A 16,531-nucleotide genomic window follows, 5' to 3' on the forward strand; every position below is an offset into this window, starting at 1 on the left:
ACATAGAAAATTGTCTCCATGTGGAAGTAGCTTATGTTTACTGGGAAACTATGCTGCTTGGCACAGTGTGAAATTAAACAGCAGGGCTAATTACATCACCATTTACCTTTAGGCTTTCCGTATAGATACATCTTTATTAATGTGAGGCAGAGTTATAATATGTACATCTAAGCATATTGTGCAAGGTAATTCCCTGTTTCCCTGCCTTTAGAAACGCATGAAAAACATGTGAAAAGGGGTGGGGAAAGAAAGAGTATTTTATTAAATTATACCGACTCAGCAACAGGATGTTATTAGGAGCAGAAATAAAAGGGAGTTCCATTTTCAGGAGCAATAGGCTTGTTTCATTTTGTGGCTTGGTTATTATATTTCTTTAATAAATCCAGCTGCTTACAAAAGACAACCGCAACAGAAGATACATACTGTAAAGATGCACATTTGTCTGGAACGAAGGTTAATGCCATTGTTGACTAAAGTAACAGCATCTTCCCAATTAAGGACCTGGCTAGAACATAATGATTATATCATGTTCAGCATTTATTTATTTCTTTCTTTTTTTAAATAGCACCTCTGAAAGCCCCGCGGAAGCCCAAAGCCACCCTGTTAAAGGTTGCTATTTTATTAGAGACAAGGAAAGTTATCACTCATATTTCAGCCTGGCAGTCATCCCGCTCTGCCTCTTATTACTTTGGTTCATTCATATCTAAGCTGCATTAATTAACCTTTCCAGTATCGGGGCATGGTTTTCAATTACACAGCCTCAGACAGCAGACTTCTAAAGACCACCTTGATTTCGTTAGAGAAAGCAATAACAATGAAAAGACCAGGGTTGAGTTTTAATAGTTCAGGAGTCTGATTTCTTGGCAAATTGGATTATACAGTAAAGAAAATATTAGTTGTGCACAAGAGTATCTCTCCACTCTTAGGTGGGGATCTAACTGTGCACAAAATGAAAGATCTATAATCTACTTGCAGTTCACATGCTTGGATAAAAACAACTTTTACATCTCTCAGGCTGTTTCTGAATCATCTTTTTAAATCTTCACCAATACTGGAAGGATTCAGAACAAAATAAAATCTTCTAAACTAAATGAAGAAAGTCCAGAACAGTAAATTATGCTATCTTGGATATGTTTCATATATGTATGAATGACTGCATGCATACACACACGCGCGCACACACAATTATAATTGGAAGCAGAAAGCTTTGAGATATAATTTGGACCATGTACAAACAACACATTTCTTCCCTTTTGCTCATCTCCCCCTTAGAGGAGAAGACAGGAAATGGAGAGATCTCTTGGAGTCAAGGGAGCAGACAGAACAGACTGAGGGGAAGCTGGACACTGCCAAATTCCTTAGGAAGACCTTGCACTCTGGCTGTCATTGGTTTGTTGAGAGCAGGAGAGCATCCATGACAGCTGGAAATTTTTTTTTAAGTATTTAATAGGTTCACCAACTGTTATCACTTTTAACCTCAGCCAAGGTTGCTCTCTGGTACCTAGATTCAAACACTGACACAGGAAGGGTGAAAATAACCCTTGGCAAAACATATTTATCACTCAAGTTATTAGTTAAGGCCATCTGATGATTTTTTTAGACCAAAGACTTCAAAACAAACAAACTACTAATTGGCACATAAGAACCAGCTCTTCTTCTTCTTCTAATTGTATCATTGTGTTATAGAGATGACACCAAAGAATTATGCCATTATTTATTCCATATCCTGACACCCAAGAAAGGTTTAATCCCCAGTTATGGTAAGATTAATGCCGGTTTAATTTAAAAACATATTTTTATTTGCTAACACACTCCCCCAGTTTGTTTAAAAGCAGCTGACTAGCAGGAGGGCACCAGTAAAGGAAGGCACGATATGTCTTTGTTGGGCAAGTATAAGGCCACAACTTTATTATGGTTCCCTCCCCAAATACTGATGGGATGGCACAGCACAGAAACTGAATATCCCAGTTGCTTCTGACCTGGGCTCCAGATGCTATTCAGCCTGCAGCCACTCTCTGTTTTTGTGTTGCACTTTTCATGGATGAACAGGTCTTGGATGGCTTTTTGGATTGATCATATTTCCTATAGTTATTGTATTGTACCATTTGGCTGACTGTGTCAATTTGTACCATTTGTCTGATGTACATTTGTGTGTGTGTGGGGGGGCTGTTTTTGTTGCTCCTGCTGCGATGGCCAATGGTTTGACCAATACAATCTATCTGAATATTAGTACATTGTGTATTTTTATTTCTACTGCTATCTAGATACCAAGTTTTATTAAATATATTAAATAGCTATTTGCAAAAGGTCAAAGCAAGGGATTGCTTGTTTGGGCACGTTTCTACCTCTGCAAAAAACAAAATCACACTCAGAGATTGTTCAAGAAGGGACCATCCAGTGTTTGCGGGATTGCTCTTTCCATACTAATCCAAATCTGAAGAAGGAGCAGAAGTTTATAAGGGGATAACATAATATGCTGCATTTGGTGCAACATTCCTGCTAGCTAACTGTGCCATTTGCACTCATTCATAGTTCCCAGCCTTCAATGGACTTTAGAGGTGGCACCTAGTATTCATCTTGTCAACGCTGGAACCATGGTCTGGCCAAAGAGCTGGCCAAGCACTGTCTCTGTAATGGGTAGCTTCTGTGTGAGTCCTTTATCTCTGCTGCTCCTGCCAGGCAGTGACGGAGCTAATGGTCCTAACCACACACAGGTGCAGGAGAGACAATTTTTATATATGTGGAAGAAAATATGCTATATACCAGGTATGGGGCCCATGAGAACTCTCAAGGGGAGGGGAAATCTCGTTTTGCCCCATCAACTCCTTCTTCTTTGTGATCTTTCCCCCTACATTCCCTTTATCCAAACACCCCCCCCCAGGCTTCCATTCCCCTGCTCCCCCCATCTACTCTTTTATCATTTTCTAATGCTTTGGCAGAGTAAAATGCTGTCTGATGTTTTTCCTTTGTGACATGTACAGGCATCAGTATTAACATCTGAGAGATTAAACTGCACCCTTTCCAAACTGTTCTTACTTTTCTATAACGAAAGTATAATGAATGAAACTACCATAAATGAAACCGTAAGTGAAACTATGCATAAAACTATTCTGCAGCCTATTATGTAGATTTTAAAATCTTCACTTGAGTGGCATACATAACTATTTTAGATAGCATGACAATGGGGGGGGGGGTTTCCCAAAAAAGCATGAAACATTTTAACCATTTACTGTATCACATACACAGATTGTTGTTTATATACCATTCACTTTAAATACCAGTTTAAATGCATTCATAGCAACGACTCCTATATGAGAAGGGTATCATGTAAGCCAATTTACTACAATCTACAATTTTCATTGTGGGAAACAACATGAAACACAACACTTCTCCTGGTATACCAAACACACAGCATTTAAAGGTTTTTTTTAACAACTCTAGTTAAGCTGGATCTAATCAAAAGATAAAAGATAAACAACATAATTAAGATCAGCCAGTATGCTGTTTTAATTAAGATGTTTTACTTACAGCCAGAAAACAAAAATGTTCTTTCTACAAAACACTTCTGTATTTATAAAAGGAAGTCTTAACTATCTGTTAATATAAGAATCCTTTTTCACCCCAGTCCCCCCCCCCCCATCTTTCTTAGGGTCTGATTCAATGTAAACAAAGAAGAGATGAAAGAAGAGATGAAAATAACATCTGGCTTCTGCACTGTAGAAGGCCAGAAAGGCCTTAGGGTCTCTTTTTGAGAGCTTCTGTTCTGTAGAAACTGATTCTCATGTGATGAATTGCTGAAGCCTTATTTCTCATGCTTTACCTTTGCAAAAAATGCTGCTTGAAGCATGTTGAAAAGCTCTAATGGGCACATTTAAAAAAAAATTAGTCAAGTTCTCAGATCTTATAACCATTAAAACCTCATGTACCTCATGTACCTCGTAGGAAATTTCCCCCTACAGATGTAGGCTTGACAGCCTCCAGGTGGTGTCTGGAGATCTCCAGGGATTACAAGTGATTCCAGGCAAAACAGATAGTTCCCCTGAACAAAATGGCCAGTTTGGAAGGTGGACTCTATGGCATTTAACCCCACTAAAAACCTTCCCCTTCCCACCCCAACCCACCTCCCCAGATCCCATCCCCAAAAGCTCCAGATATGATTTTTGCAACAAAAGGCCCAGAAACTACCTAAAGAGTCCTCTAAAGCTCAATATAGACTCATCCATGGTATGAACATGGTTTCCTTTTAATTATAAAGTATCATTTCACCTCCTGATAGCAAGAAGTCACAAATCTCACCGTGTCATTACGCATGAGAACTGCACTGGTACCATCTTCCAAATAGTGTGTTTCCGTGAAGTTACCGGCAAACAGGCCACTGAAAAGAAATTGAAAACACATCTTTAATTCCAAGGTCAAATGCCAGTATAAATGTATATAATTTTATTTAGAAAATGAAACAGAAAGTTAACAGTCAGGGCAGTGTGAATATTTTAAAAAGAGTGTCAAGAAGGTGTCAGTAAATTTGCCTGTCTCACTGCAAAAGTATGTGTACAGAAAACAGTGATCCTTCTGAAATCTGTATTTAGTTTTGATTATGTACTTCCCAACTTTATAATGCTCAAAACTTTGTTAATCTGACACCAATCCAGTTCTTCTCTAGTTTGGACTGCAACTTCTTGGTTGCGAGCCAGTTTGGTGTAGTGGTTAGGAGTGCTGACTTCTACCTGGTTATCTGGGTTTTATTCCCTGCCCCTCCGCAAGCAGCCTACCTCACAGGGTAGAGAAAATCAGGATTTCTGTAATGGGCATTACTCCACTGGAATGAACCCCACTGGAGTGAACCTCCATAGGAATGAAGACCCTGGTGGTTTAAATCAACTGGACATAGGAGTAACATTTCAAAATAAAGGAGAGAAAACTGAAGCCTTCAAAAACCCCTTTATAGGCTTCCTGCTGGTTTAACCATTAAACATAACTTAAGGACATTGTTTCCTTAAATATTTCAGTTAAAGGTAAGACCTGCATTCTGTGGCCCCTTTCATCTTACCATTCTAAACCAGACATTGTCCATTATTAACCCAGTTCTGAATAAAGCAATACAGGGATAGAGGTTTCATACAGCAAATTTCATTCCTTTAATGAGTTGTCTCTGAAGCATCCTAGCCATTTCACACAGTGCCACACTCCCCCCTCCCATTTTTCACTGTGCAATCTCATTTACCCCATAGTCCCCTCCTGCACTATTTCCCTTCCCTGAAAGCCCCCATATCTTCTCCCTTTTCCAACTTTCTTCTCTTTCCCATCCAGCCACCAGCCAACAACATTCCTCTTCAGCTCTCCTCCTTCCCTATCCCTGGCTTCCTTCCCCCAGAACAAGGTCTGGCAGAATTCTGTGATGGTTACCAGTGTATGGCCCAGTCCAGTTACATGGTAGTCTCTAGTACTGGGCTGGTCCCAGTTCAGTGGTGGCTCCTGGACCAGGCCAGCCCCAGTGGCTTTTGCTAGCACCAGGCAGGGTCCAGTGCCTGCTGCTGCTGGGCTTGCTTCCTTCTCTCCTTCCCACCCCCTCAGCCAGACTGCTTTTATCTGCCTGTTCTCATAGGCCTGTCCATGCAAAAGCAATTCCCATTAGTGCTCCTGCCACTGTGGCTTCAGAGGGATGCGAGTGAAAATTAGAATATTGGTGGCCAGTGCTAGAAAAGCATTTCAGATAGGCTAGGTATCCACCATCAGATTTCATGGCATGTGAGAAACTTGTGAATGCATTGTTCTAGAGTTGCAGCACTCAGCATTACTTAGACCCATCCAAGTCAACTAAATGTCTGTGATTTTATCGCACACTGTGATTGCAATGTTAATGAACAATTCTTTGTAGACATAAAATTTCATCATCTATAGTTTAGTCAGCAAATAGATTTTCCTCCCAAAAATATGATGACACAAAGATTAAATAAAGACAATAAAAGCTTTCTTTGGTACTATATACGCAGAAGGTATTGTTTTATTTTGTTTTGAACCTGAGCAAGAATTAAGCTTCTAGTGTGAGAACTTCCCTCCTCCCCTTCCTCCCCCAAAGCCATGAATTTTCCTTTTCATTCTTGTTCGATGGCTTGTTGATATTGTTGTGACAGCTAAATGAAAAGGTTGGGTCCTGTACAACACATGCCTATAGGGGAGCCAATATTTTTGGCAGTACCGGCTGTTGTCTTCCCTGCTGAAAATGCCTAATACTTTAAAGGCTGCCTAGTGGAATAAATGATATGTGCTGAATACCAGGAGGCTGCAACGTAGGTGGGGAGCCCTTCTTTGAAAGGTTATCAATAATATGGGTAATATAAGCAATCGTGATTGACAAGAAGAAAAGCAACTCTCGGGTACCCGAGGAAGTCCACAGCTGATACATGTGGCCATTAGACAATCTGCCTCCTTTTGGAAAGCAATGCAGTTTTCCAGACTGATTTACATTTCTTCCTCCTCCATGGTAAAGGAGATAAATACTGGAAAGGATGCTACCTAAATTAGTTATCTGCTTAACATAATTGAATCAGTGCAACTGAGACAGGACATGGATCAAAACGACAATAACGAATCATGTTTCATGATCTGCAGTATGATACCTGGGAAGACGCCTCCTCTTTCTTGTATATGCTCTCTCACCAGTATATTCTCTCTCAGAACTGGGGATGGCATGAATAGTTCTTCATTTCATCATCATCCTAACAATAATCCTCACAATTGGGTTAGACTGAGACTATTTATTTATTATTTGATTTATATCCCGCTGCTCCCAGCAAGCTGTCTCGTGGCAGGTTACAGATAAAATCCCACATAAAACATCAATATAAAACCCCAATTAAAGCTCCCCTGAGGCAACAAAACCAAATCTCATAACCTCTGGGCTGTCATCTAGTGTCCAGGGGGTCCAGAATCCTGGTTATCACCAGCAATGATGATCTAAAGTGAGTGGGACCCATTATGCATGGCAACAGCCACACCGGACTGCTGCCAGGCATTGCGCCATGATTCTTGGATTGCATCCACATGACAAAGGTTCTGTGTTTTGTTAGTGCTGCTGTGAAGACAGAGGCATGTGCACCAGCAGCTGAGCATCCACACAAACACTTAATTGTTTATTGTTTATGGTATACAGATGGCTATATAAATTACCAGAGTTGTCACAACCCCCCCCCCCTACAAAGTAGGTTTGGGGGAAAGCACGTTGAGGGCCAAGGATGGGAACACTATACTGTGTGGATGCTCCAAGGACTCCACTTTGGATGCCAATACAAAGAAAGCCCTTGGTGTGGAAACCACCTCTTTTCATTAAAAAAGAAACTTATAAAGGCCTCTGGGAGTCATGACTGTGGAAACAAATCCAAAAATATTTTTAGTTACATCTGCACCATCCAAAGCAAAGCAGGCCATGGTGCCTTTACCAGTTCCCCACAATTGTTCCATTTTTGCCAAAATATCTTCAACTTTCCAGATATGATACGGATGTCATGATTCATCTCTGAGAGGAAGCAAAGATATAAAGCTCCTCAGTAGTTAAATGTTTTAAATATGTGTTCAGAATCTCTATATACTTAAATCCAATCTGAATTTGTGCTGTACTGGTAGATAAGCAGCTGCTACCAGAAAATCTTGGTCTAATATACTGTACTGCAGACAGACCAGCTGTTTTTAAATTCAGATTTTCTACTGCTTCCTCAAACAAAGAAACCAGACCGTATTTCTAACACCAAAAATGGTACCGGTTCTGAGCAGCAGGTTTATGGATTCGATGCCAAGTATGTTTGAATACAAAAGAGCAATGAAGTTTTGGGACCTATTCCTACTACAGAGTACTAAAGGCATTTGCCAGTACATGATAGTATCAATCCTTTGCTGCCCTCTATATTCCTTAACATCACACGCCACCTCTTTCTTAGCCAGCTGCACCTACTATCACTTGGAAAGCATGAAACACATCCCATTGGCAGGAAAGAACATTTTTCAGGTTCACAGACAGAATTTCCTTTCTCTTGACCAAAGCTGCAACAAAGATCCTACAACATACTCATGCATCATTCTCACTGGGGAGGCAAACGGGAAAAAATATTGAAATTGCAGCCTGTTGAAACTATCACTCATGTCATTGCATCTTCATTTAGGACACCTTGACATTCAAATTGGAAATGGCTGTCCTTTATTCATCTTCTAGCTGTTCTCTTATGTGGATTGAGAGGAATAAACAAGTCTCTGAAATGTTCTGCTGTTCGCATAATTAGCTAGCTAAGATCATCATCATCATCATCATCATCATCATCACCATCACCATCAAATTTATATCTCGCCCCCCACAGCAAGTTGTCTCGTAGCGGGTCACACCATTAAAATGCCCACATAAAACATAAAAGATATATCCCATGAAAACCTCTTTACATTAATACCAACACAAATTGGCAGTACAAAAATTCTCATCCCCCTTCCCAACGGAATGGCTGCACTACGGTGCATCCAAAAGCTTCCCTATTGGTGAATGTTCAGGTGATGGCATTGTTCAGCCTGGTTTTCTCATTATGACGTAAAGTATCAGGCAAGCATATGGATGAGTTACTCATGCACCCGCATCAAGCACCTCTGAATTCAGACCATTGTTGCATAATCTTTAAATGCCTCATACTTTCCCCCTCTGTTTCATTATCTAAAGTGATTCAAAGTGCTTTTAGACATTTTCCCTCTGAATGTGGCCACTTTTATAATATTCTACCTGTAATACTCTGGTGGATTTCCACAGAGGTTCTATAATGTTGTAATGAAAAAATTTAACAACAACTTCCACCCACCCCAAGTCAGGTATCCAAACTTAATAGAACTATGACCCCGGGGGAAAAAATAAAACTTCATAAAGGAGGCAACAAATCAACGATTCTTCTTACACTGCAATGCAGAATGGACTGAGGCAGCCATTTCCCAGACTTCCCTATGCCTTTCACAACTGAAAACAAGACTTTCAAACACAGAAACTGTATTTTAGAAGTTAAGCTCTTATTTTCATGAGCACACTGCTATTTGGTGGTGGGAAATTTGTGGAAAAGGCCAAAACCTGTGTTAAGATCTTTGCTGAATCAAAATATTGACACTTGGAAAATCATGACATGGCCAGCTATCACAGCGATCTGGCAAACATCATCCCAGGGGACAAGAAATTAATTTTTTTCCTGATCTGGCACCCCAGCCCAGAGAATTTTCTGAAAGTGCCAAGTACAAAACACACCTGATTCTGGGGGAATAGTTTGTTGATCTGTACCTTTTTGGAGAAATATTTACAAAAGCCCCCACTTTTGGATTGGTCAAATGTGACTAGATCTAGTAAGGAGGGTGCTGGTAGCTAACCATCAGCACCCAAATGTTGTCAGAACTGGGCTGCTTTGGTCAGCTATGAAAGCTTTCAGTTCTAGTAAATGCACTGTCTGACCCACTTCCTTAAAGGGAGGGAACTTTGTAGAAAAACTGTTTTTGAAAAAGTGTTCTGCTTTATATCCCCAATTCTCTGATTTGCTTAGAAATAACCATTTTAAATTGGATCCTACCATCTTAGTCCCTTGCCGTGTTATGTCCCTACTAGCCTACTGGCACATTTGTGTACCAAGGATATTAAAGAAGGGAGGGGGAATGCCTTGTAGAGATGAAGACTTAGTTCTCATGAAGAAAAAAGATCTTCCCTGCCTTACACATACACACATACCTGTCATATATAGGTGCTTTTTCCTCTACTGCTGGCAATGTACAGAAGTATCACCAGCTTCCTCCCCCTCAAATTCTCCTAGCCATTACATTGACAATAAAGCCCTAGAGCACTCTAAAATCTATTATGATGAAGCATTGTTGGATTTTGAGGGGAAAGTGCATTGAAACAGGCTCAGGAGTTTGTTTATCTTTGTCAGATTTCTTCCAGCTCCACACCCAATTTGTCACAGAGATTATTTATGTTGTAAGGAAAATTACTACAGCACTACCAGCTGTTCATGGACAGTTATGTTAATAGTTTGGAAATTCTCTGTACAGCTGGGAAGACATTTATTTATTCATTTTCTTAGATATTTATACCATCCTCCCATAGTGTTTGGGCATTCTCGTGATCCAGGCCCCAAGCTGCAACCCAGAAACCAACACAGAGAAGAGGCTGCAGAAATTTAAGAGACAATGGAAGGAACTGTAGAGGCACCCCAACTTCCATTAACCAGGATCCTTCAGAACTAGATCCTTCCAAGAAGACATCAACTACATTATCAAGGTCATGATGATTCAAGGCCGTGATGATTTCTCAAGTCTACTCACCAACAGAGACTATTATCATAACAAGAATTAAAGAAAGAGGCTTATTATGTCAATGATTTCCCCTCTATATAAAAGGGACAGATTCGGAAAGAGGTAAAGAGGCCAACGGAAGATGAAAAAAGCACAGCTAAACCCAGGAATTTGCCAGAGCAAGATGCTTGCTCCCTATGATCTGTCCAGAGTGCTGAAGTGCCACTCTCAGACCAACCTTGTTCCTTCACGGGGAGAAACCCTTAAATCTTGACTTGGGTCTGAACCAACATTCTTTCTACTAGTGACAGCAGCCCTGAGTGTCATTTCCAGGACGTCCTGCCTAATACTGCTGGAGACACAGCCTTGCCAGAAATGGACAAACTTAAAAGGTCACCATACAAGAAAGGCATAACACTAAATTAATGCAAAGGCTCTAATGACCCTTTCACAGGGGTCTCGGCAGAGCAAGCAGCTTGGCCAGGAAGGGGGGGGGGCACCGCCACTGTTGCTGCTCCTGATGAAGGTGCCCACCAATTTATATACAATCATGAATAATGGATCTTCATGCAATTGGTTACTTTCAGTTAAATTTCTGTGAAAGAACACTTGCTTAATTTTATGGATGGGGTCACCACAACATGAGGAACTGTATTAAAAGGTCATGGCATCAGGAAGGTTGAGAACCACTGGTTTGGCACCTTAAAATGATGCTGACTCCCATATTTTTAAAGTATTTTTTACTCAATTCTGTTTCAAACAGCAGGTTCATTATTATTACAAAGTGGACAGTCCATGTTGTTTTAATGATGCCTTTCAGCTATTCATGAAATCTGAGCCGAAGCTTTTTGTATAACCAAACTAGAAGTCATTCAAGAATATTAACATTAACTTAAAGGATGCAGTTCTTAAACCACTCCTAAGCATATTTAATTTGCTTCTAGGTAAATATAAACAGACTAGAAAAGTGAGGTTCATGCATCTTCATTATCTGGAAATGAAAAGGTCAATACTCCCAGTATCTTTCAGATGAAACATAAACAAGAAGATTGTAGCAACAGGGTCTATATCGGATGATGGGAAGTAATGTCTTAATGTAGAGAAACTGATGGACAGAGAAAAGACATGAAATATTAATGCTGTTTGGGAGAGGGTTTAGTAGTTCACAATGGAGAAAGAAAATGAAATAGAGAAGGAAGCAACTGGCAATAAGATTAGGAGAGGTTGAATGAGTAACATGATGCTAGATGCAACCAACAATATGCTGAGGAGTAGATGCCCCTTAAGTCAGAATGCCTAAGTCCTCTGAAAAAGAGATGGAAGTTAATACTGGAAGATTAGTGACAGTCATGGTGCACAGTGCAGCTATTTATTTCAGGCTAGTAGCAATGGCTTGTAGACTTAAGAACATAAGAAGAAACCTGCTGGATCAGGCCAATAGTCAGTTTAGTCTAGCATCTTGTCTCACACAGTGGTCAACTAGTTCCACTGAAAACCAAAAAGAAGCATAGAGGCCAAGGCTTTCTCCTGATATAGCATCTCAGCTTTGGGCTTCAGGGGTTTAGAGTCTCTGAATGACCGATTATGCATGGCGTCAGCTATGCTGAGCTTCCACCATGCCATTGCACCGGAGCTGAAAGCCCCGCACCCCCCCCCGATTATACCGGGGGGCAGAGCTTCTGGGGCCCATGCTGGCTGCCCCGGCACAATGGCCTCACGCCATTCCTGTGGAGCCAGAAGCACTGTGTTCGAGCTGAAGCGCCAGCAACAGCAGCAGAGGGGGGATCGGGGACATAGCCCCCCTGCTGCACCATGGTGGGCATGGTAGGATGCCCCTGTCAGCGCCGCGGAGCTGGCAGGAGTGAGAGGCGTCCCCACAGGGATGCCGTAGGTCAGGGGAGGAGCCGGGCCCGGCTCCTCCGATTATGCACGGGGCTGGCCCGAGCCAGCCCTTGCCTGTGCCTGCTACGCTCCCCAGCCTGTGGAAGAACCCGCGTACCTTTAACGCGTGTCTTCCAACAGCCTGGGTCGGGCTAGTCCTCGGATGGCCGCCATGTCGGGCTTTCTGGTCTGTGCATAATTGGTCAATGTTGAGTTTCCCATCAGTCATCGTGGCTAGCAACCATTAGTAAATTTATGATAGACTTAGATGAATCTATCTAATCTAATCTATTGCCTTTTAAAGCTGCTTATTCCTATAGCTATCACGATATCATATGGCAGCTAATTCCACATTATAATTACTCTCTGTGTAAAGAAGTATTTTGTTTTTCCATCCCAAAAATATGGTCCATCAGCTTCATTGAATGCTACTGGACTCTGATTTTGAATGTCCTCCAGATTGAGTATTTTGGGAGAGTGTAAAAATTTTATCTTTATCAACTCTCTCTCTGCAGAGGAATGGGAAGACGACTGTAAACCACTTTGAGCCTCCTTCGGTTAGGGAAAAGCAGTATATAAGAACCAACTCTCTTCTTCTTCTTCTTCTTCTTCCTCTTCCTCTTCTTCTTCCTCTTCTTCCTCTTCCTCTTCCTCTTCTTCACCCCATGCATAATTTTATAAACCTCTATCATGTCCCTCTTTAGTGGTCTCTTTTCTATACTTGAAAACTCCCAAACTGTCCACCCTTCCAACATATGGAGGATGATCCAACCCCCTAACCATCAAGGTTGCCCTATTCTGTACTTTTTCCAGCTCTGCAATGTCCTTTTTGAGATACAGTGGCTAGAACTATGCATAGTATTCCAAATGAGGTCACACCATAGACCTATGTAGTAGAATTAAAATATCAGTCATTTTATTCACAGTCACTGTCCTAATAATCCCTAACATAGAGATACCCCTTTTTCACTGCTGCAGCACACTGGGTTGCAACTTTCATTGAACAGTCCACGATGACCCCCAAGATCTTTTTCTCCCTAACCCTTTGCAAATTCTGACTTTATACTTGAAGTTGAGATTTATTTTGACCCTGTGCTGAGGTTTTGTTTTTGTTTTTGTCCCTATGTGCACTTAATAACACTGAACTTCATTTGACACAATTTTGCTCATTCACACAACTTGTCAAGGCCCTTTTGCACATCTTCTTAGTCAGCCTTGGAGATGGAGGGAACCTTTGGGTAATCTAAACTGAAAAAAATACCCCTCAAATATGTCATTGGTATGTTTCAGGAATTAATTTAGCTGGATTATTTTTTGTCATTTTTCATCCATCCTAAATAGCTGAGCCATATTTATGGGATTTTTAGAGACTGCTGGATAGCTACAGATGAAGTGCCTTTAAAGGGCTCTCAGTCCCTTTAAAGGCTTTCAGGGTAAATTCTCAGATTTTTAAGGGAAAAAACAACAACAACCAGCTAGCAAAATAATAGTTGATACATGTGAGAGTATAGTCTGTTATTATCTTTAAAAGTACATATTCAGTTTCCATCGCATGTTAGTCCTAACCTAAAAGTTTCTGCTGTCTTTCTTAGCAAAGTAATTGTTGATACATATGAGAATATAATCTGTTATTATCTTAAGTAATATATAGTCAGTTCCCATCGTATGTTGGCCCTATCCTAAAAGTTGCTGCTGTCTTTCCCAAGAAAGACCAGGTAATTGCTCCACTATTCGTCACTTTCTTCAGGTGGTCGCAAAAGATGGAATTGTGCTCTTTTCCATGATGTATCTGCTGGCAGGTCTTGGAATTTTTGTGCTTCTTGATCCACCAAACTCAGCAGCATCGCCTGAAGCTTTTTGAGTGGAGTATTTCTTGCAGCCTCACTGTCAGAGCCCACAAAGATGTCTCTTGGTTACTTCTTGTGTGCAGTCGCCTTTGAGTAGACTCTGTATACTTTGTCAATCCGAATCTCTACCTCCTCTAAGTAGTCTTCCAGGTTTTCAGTGATTTCCTTCCTTAGGTCTGTTTTCCCAAATTCTTCCAAGACGCCTTTGATTTTTACGCTCCTAGCTTTAGATTCTGCTTCTAGGGCCTTGGGTTTATCTTCTACCACTCTCTCCCACTCCTGTTGATTAACTTCCAGACATTGGATTCTTGTTTGGGGTGTTGCCAGCTGAGTTGTGTTTTCATCAGCTGTTTTTTTCAAACCGTCGATTCTGTCTGAGAGCTCTTTCTTGGTATCTTGTATTTCCTTTTCAACCTTTTTGACTACTTTCAGTATCTCTGAGTTGTCTTTGTATAACAAACGAAAGATCTGTGCATTAGTTAAATTTTTCATTGCCGTAAACAGTCACAGATCACAGACGCGTCTCGTGAGAGTTCGGGCGATCAGAAATTATCAGTTAGTCTATCTCCATATTCTGTCAACATCACCTGCTTAGCTCTCCTTAACAAATTCTAAAGTTCTTTCTTTTGTTTGTTTTAACGAGTGTATTTAGCTGGCTTGCCTCCCGTCCGAAGAAAGAATTCCCTTGTAAACTGGTTAGGGGGGAAGAAGGGGGGCAGTGCCTGGCTTTATGAAAGAGGAAAGCAAACAGAAAACTCACAGTCTTTGCATTGTTAATTCATCAGACTTTGGCTCTTAAGCTGTAAAGAGATAATCTGGGAAGAATGCAGGATTTTATGTGGCTGGTCATTTCAAGCTTGGAAATTTGTTTACGACAAGGACACCATTATGGCCTCGAGCACAGGCAGCGATAATCCGGAGAACTTAGTCTCCACGGATCTGTAGGACCCTCAGGATGCCATTCCCGGTCTCTGGGGCAACCAGCGAGCGAGATTTGCGCATCCTGCTCAGGTCAGCCAGGTGCTTCTGCTCCTGGCTCTCTGCTTGGCACAAGAGCTCATTACAGAATGGGCTATCATGGCACCATCTTCAGTCATCTCTTGTAAATTCTCAGCTTGAAGGCACTTAAAGAGACTGTGAGCCTTCAGAGAGCCACCATTGTCTCTTGTAAAAGATATTTAAAATGTAAAGGAACTGCGTTTCTTTTAAAATTTAAATTCCTTTCCTGCCTCCATTGGACACAATGGAAGACAGGGCACCTTTTTGGGGGCCCAATGAATTGGACCCCCTGGACCAATCTTTTTTAGATTTGGAGGTTTGTTTTTGAGGAGAGGCACCAGCAGCTTTGTTACAAATGTGGTGACTCTACCTCAAAAAATAGCATCCCCCCCCCACGAGTCCCAGATACCCCTGGATCAATTCTTCATTATATCCTATAAGGACCCTTGACTATAATGGTACCCGTAGACTATAATGTACCAAAAAAAAATTAGGCATTCTTGAATATTTACCAAATCCAAATACCAGAACTGGGATTTGGGAATACGGGGAAATACTGATACTTATCTGGTTCAATATATCCAAACCTGAAAAATACCCCCCCTTTTTTTTTTGTACACCCCTAGTTGAAGGAGTTTTCAGCAAAACAGTGGTGGGTAAGCATATTGACTTAGGCATCTTGGATTTCTCTGCTGAACTCAGCATCTGCTATTACATCTTAATGAGGAAAATAGGAGTAACTGTTCCCTCAGAAAGAGCCCAGATCTTGGGACAATTTTACCAGAATTAACCAACTAATTTTGGCCATATTTCTGATAGCAAATTATCCTCTTCAAACTGCTGCTTAAGGATGTTTTATCATGCTTCTTTGCTCTTTCCATAATAGCCCTGTATAAATTGCATTATAAAAGAATATCACAGTATACCATGTAAATTAGCAGCCTTCAATCTGTCTGTAAAACTTTCCCCCCACAAATTGTAAAAGTTCATTACAAAGGACGATAAGAAGTAACATTCCCAAATTGTAGTTGACTCAACAGATAATGTCACAGTTTTAGATAAAGCTGAAAGGCCTCTTGCTTGCTTGGGAAGTTATTTTAATGATTAAGCTAATTAAGATATTTTTGCACAACATAATCGTAATGTAAAAGAATATTTTTGAAAAACCTAATACATTGTGGGAATCCAGAGGGTCGGTGACTGCTTGCGTGCTCCCTATATATCTCTGCGGTTCCAGTCGAGACCCCAGGGCCAGGAAAGGCTCATATATAGAGAGGGGAATGAGTTATCTGCACCTCTTGCCTATTCTTTCTGCACCTCGTTCCCCCTCCCCACAGTTCCAGACAGTAGGAACAATCCAACAGAGTCTGCGGAGAGAGAGCATAAAATAAATATAAATATAAATAAATAAGACTCAGAGCTAATGTGGTTTCAGTGGGATTAACAGTAAATCCTAAACAAAGTTACATGCTTCTAAGCTTATCGCTTTTCATGTACTTAAAAAGATATAA

General features: G+C 40.9%; 1 protein-coding gene across 1 annotated transcript in view; it reads right to left on the bottom strand.

Annotated features, from left to right (window-relative positions):
• ADAM12 (ADAM metallopeptidase domain 12) overlaps positions 1–16,531 on the bottom strand; it is a 271,768-nt gene that overhangs the window by 122,704 nt on the left and 132,533 nt on the right. The window contains exon 4 of the mRNA XM_077350066.1: positions 4,297–4,375. Within this exon, the coding sequence (XP_077206181.1) occupies positions 4,297–4,375 (79 nt within the window). The remainder of the gene's footprint in view (positions 1–4,296; positions 4,376–16,531) is intronic.

This window comes from Paroedura picta, chromosome 8 (genome assembly GCF_049243985.1).
Source record: "Paroedura picta isolate Pp20150507F chromosome 8, Ppicta_v3.0, whole genome shotgun sequence".
Classification (NCBI taxonomy): Eukaryota; Metazoa; Chordata; class Lepidosauria; order Squamata; family Gekkonidae; genus Paroedura; species Paroedura picta.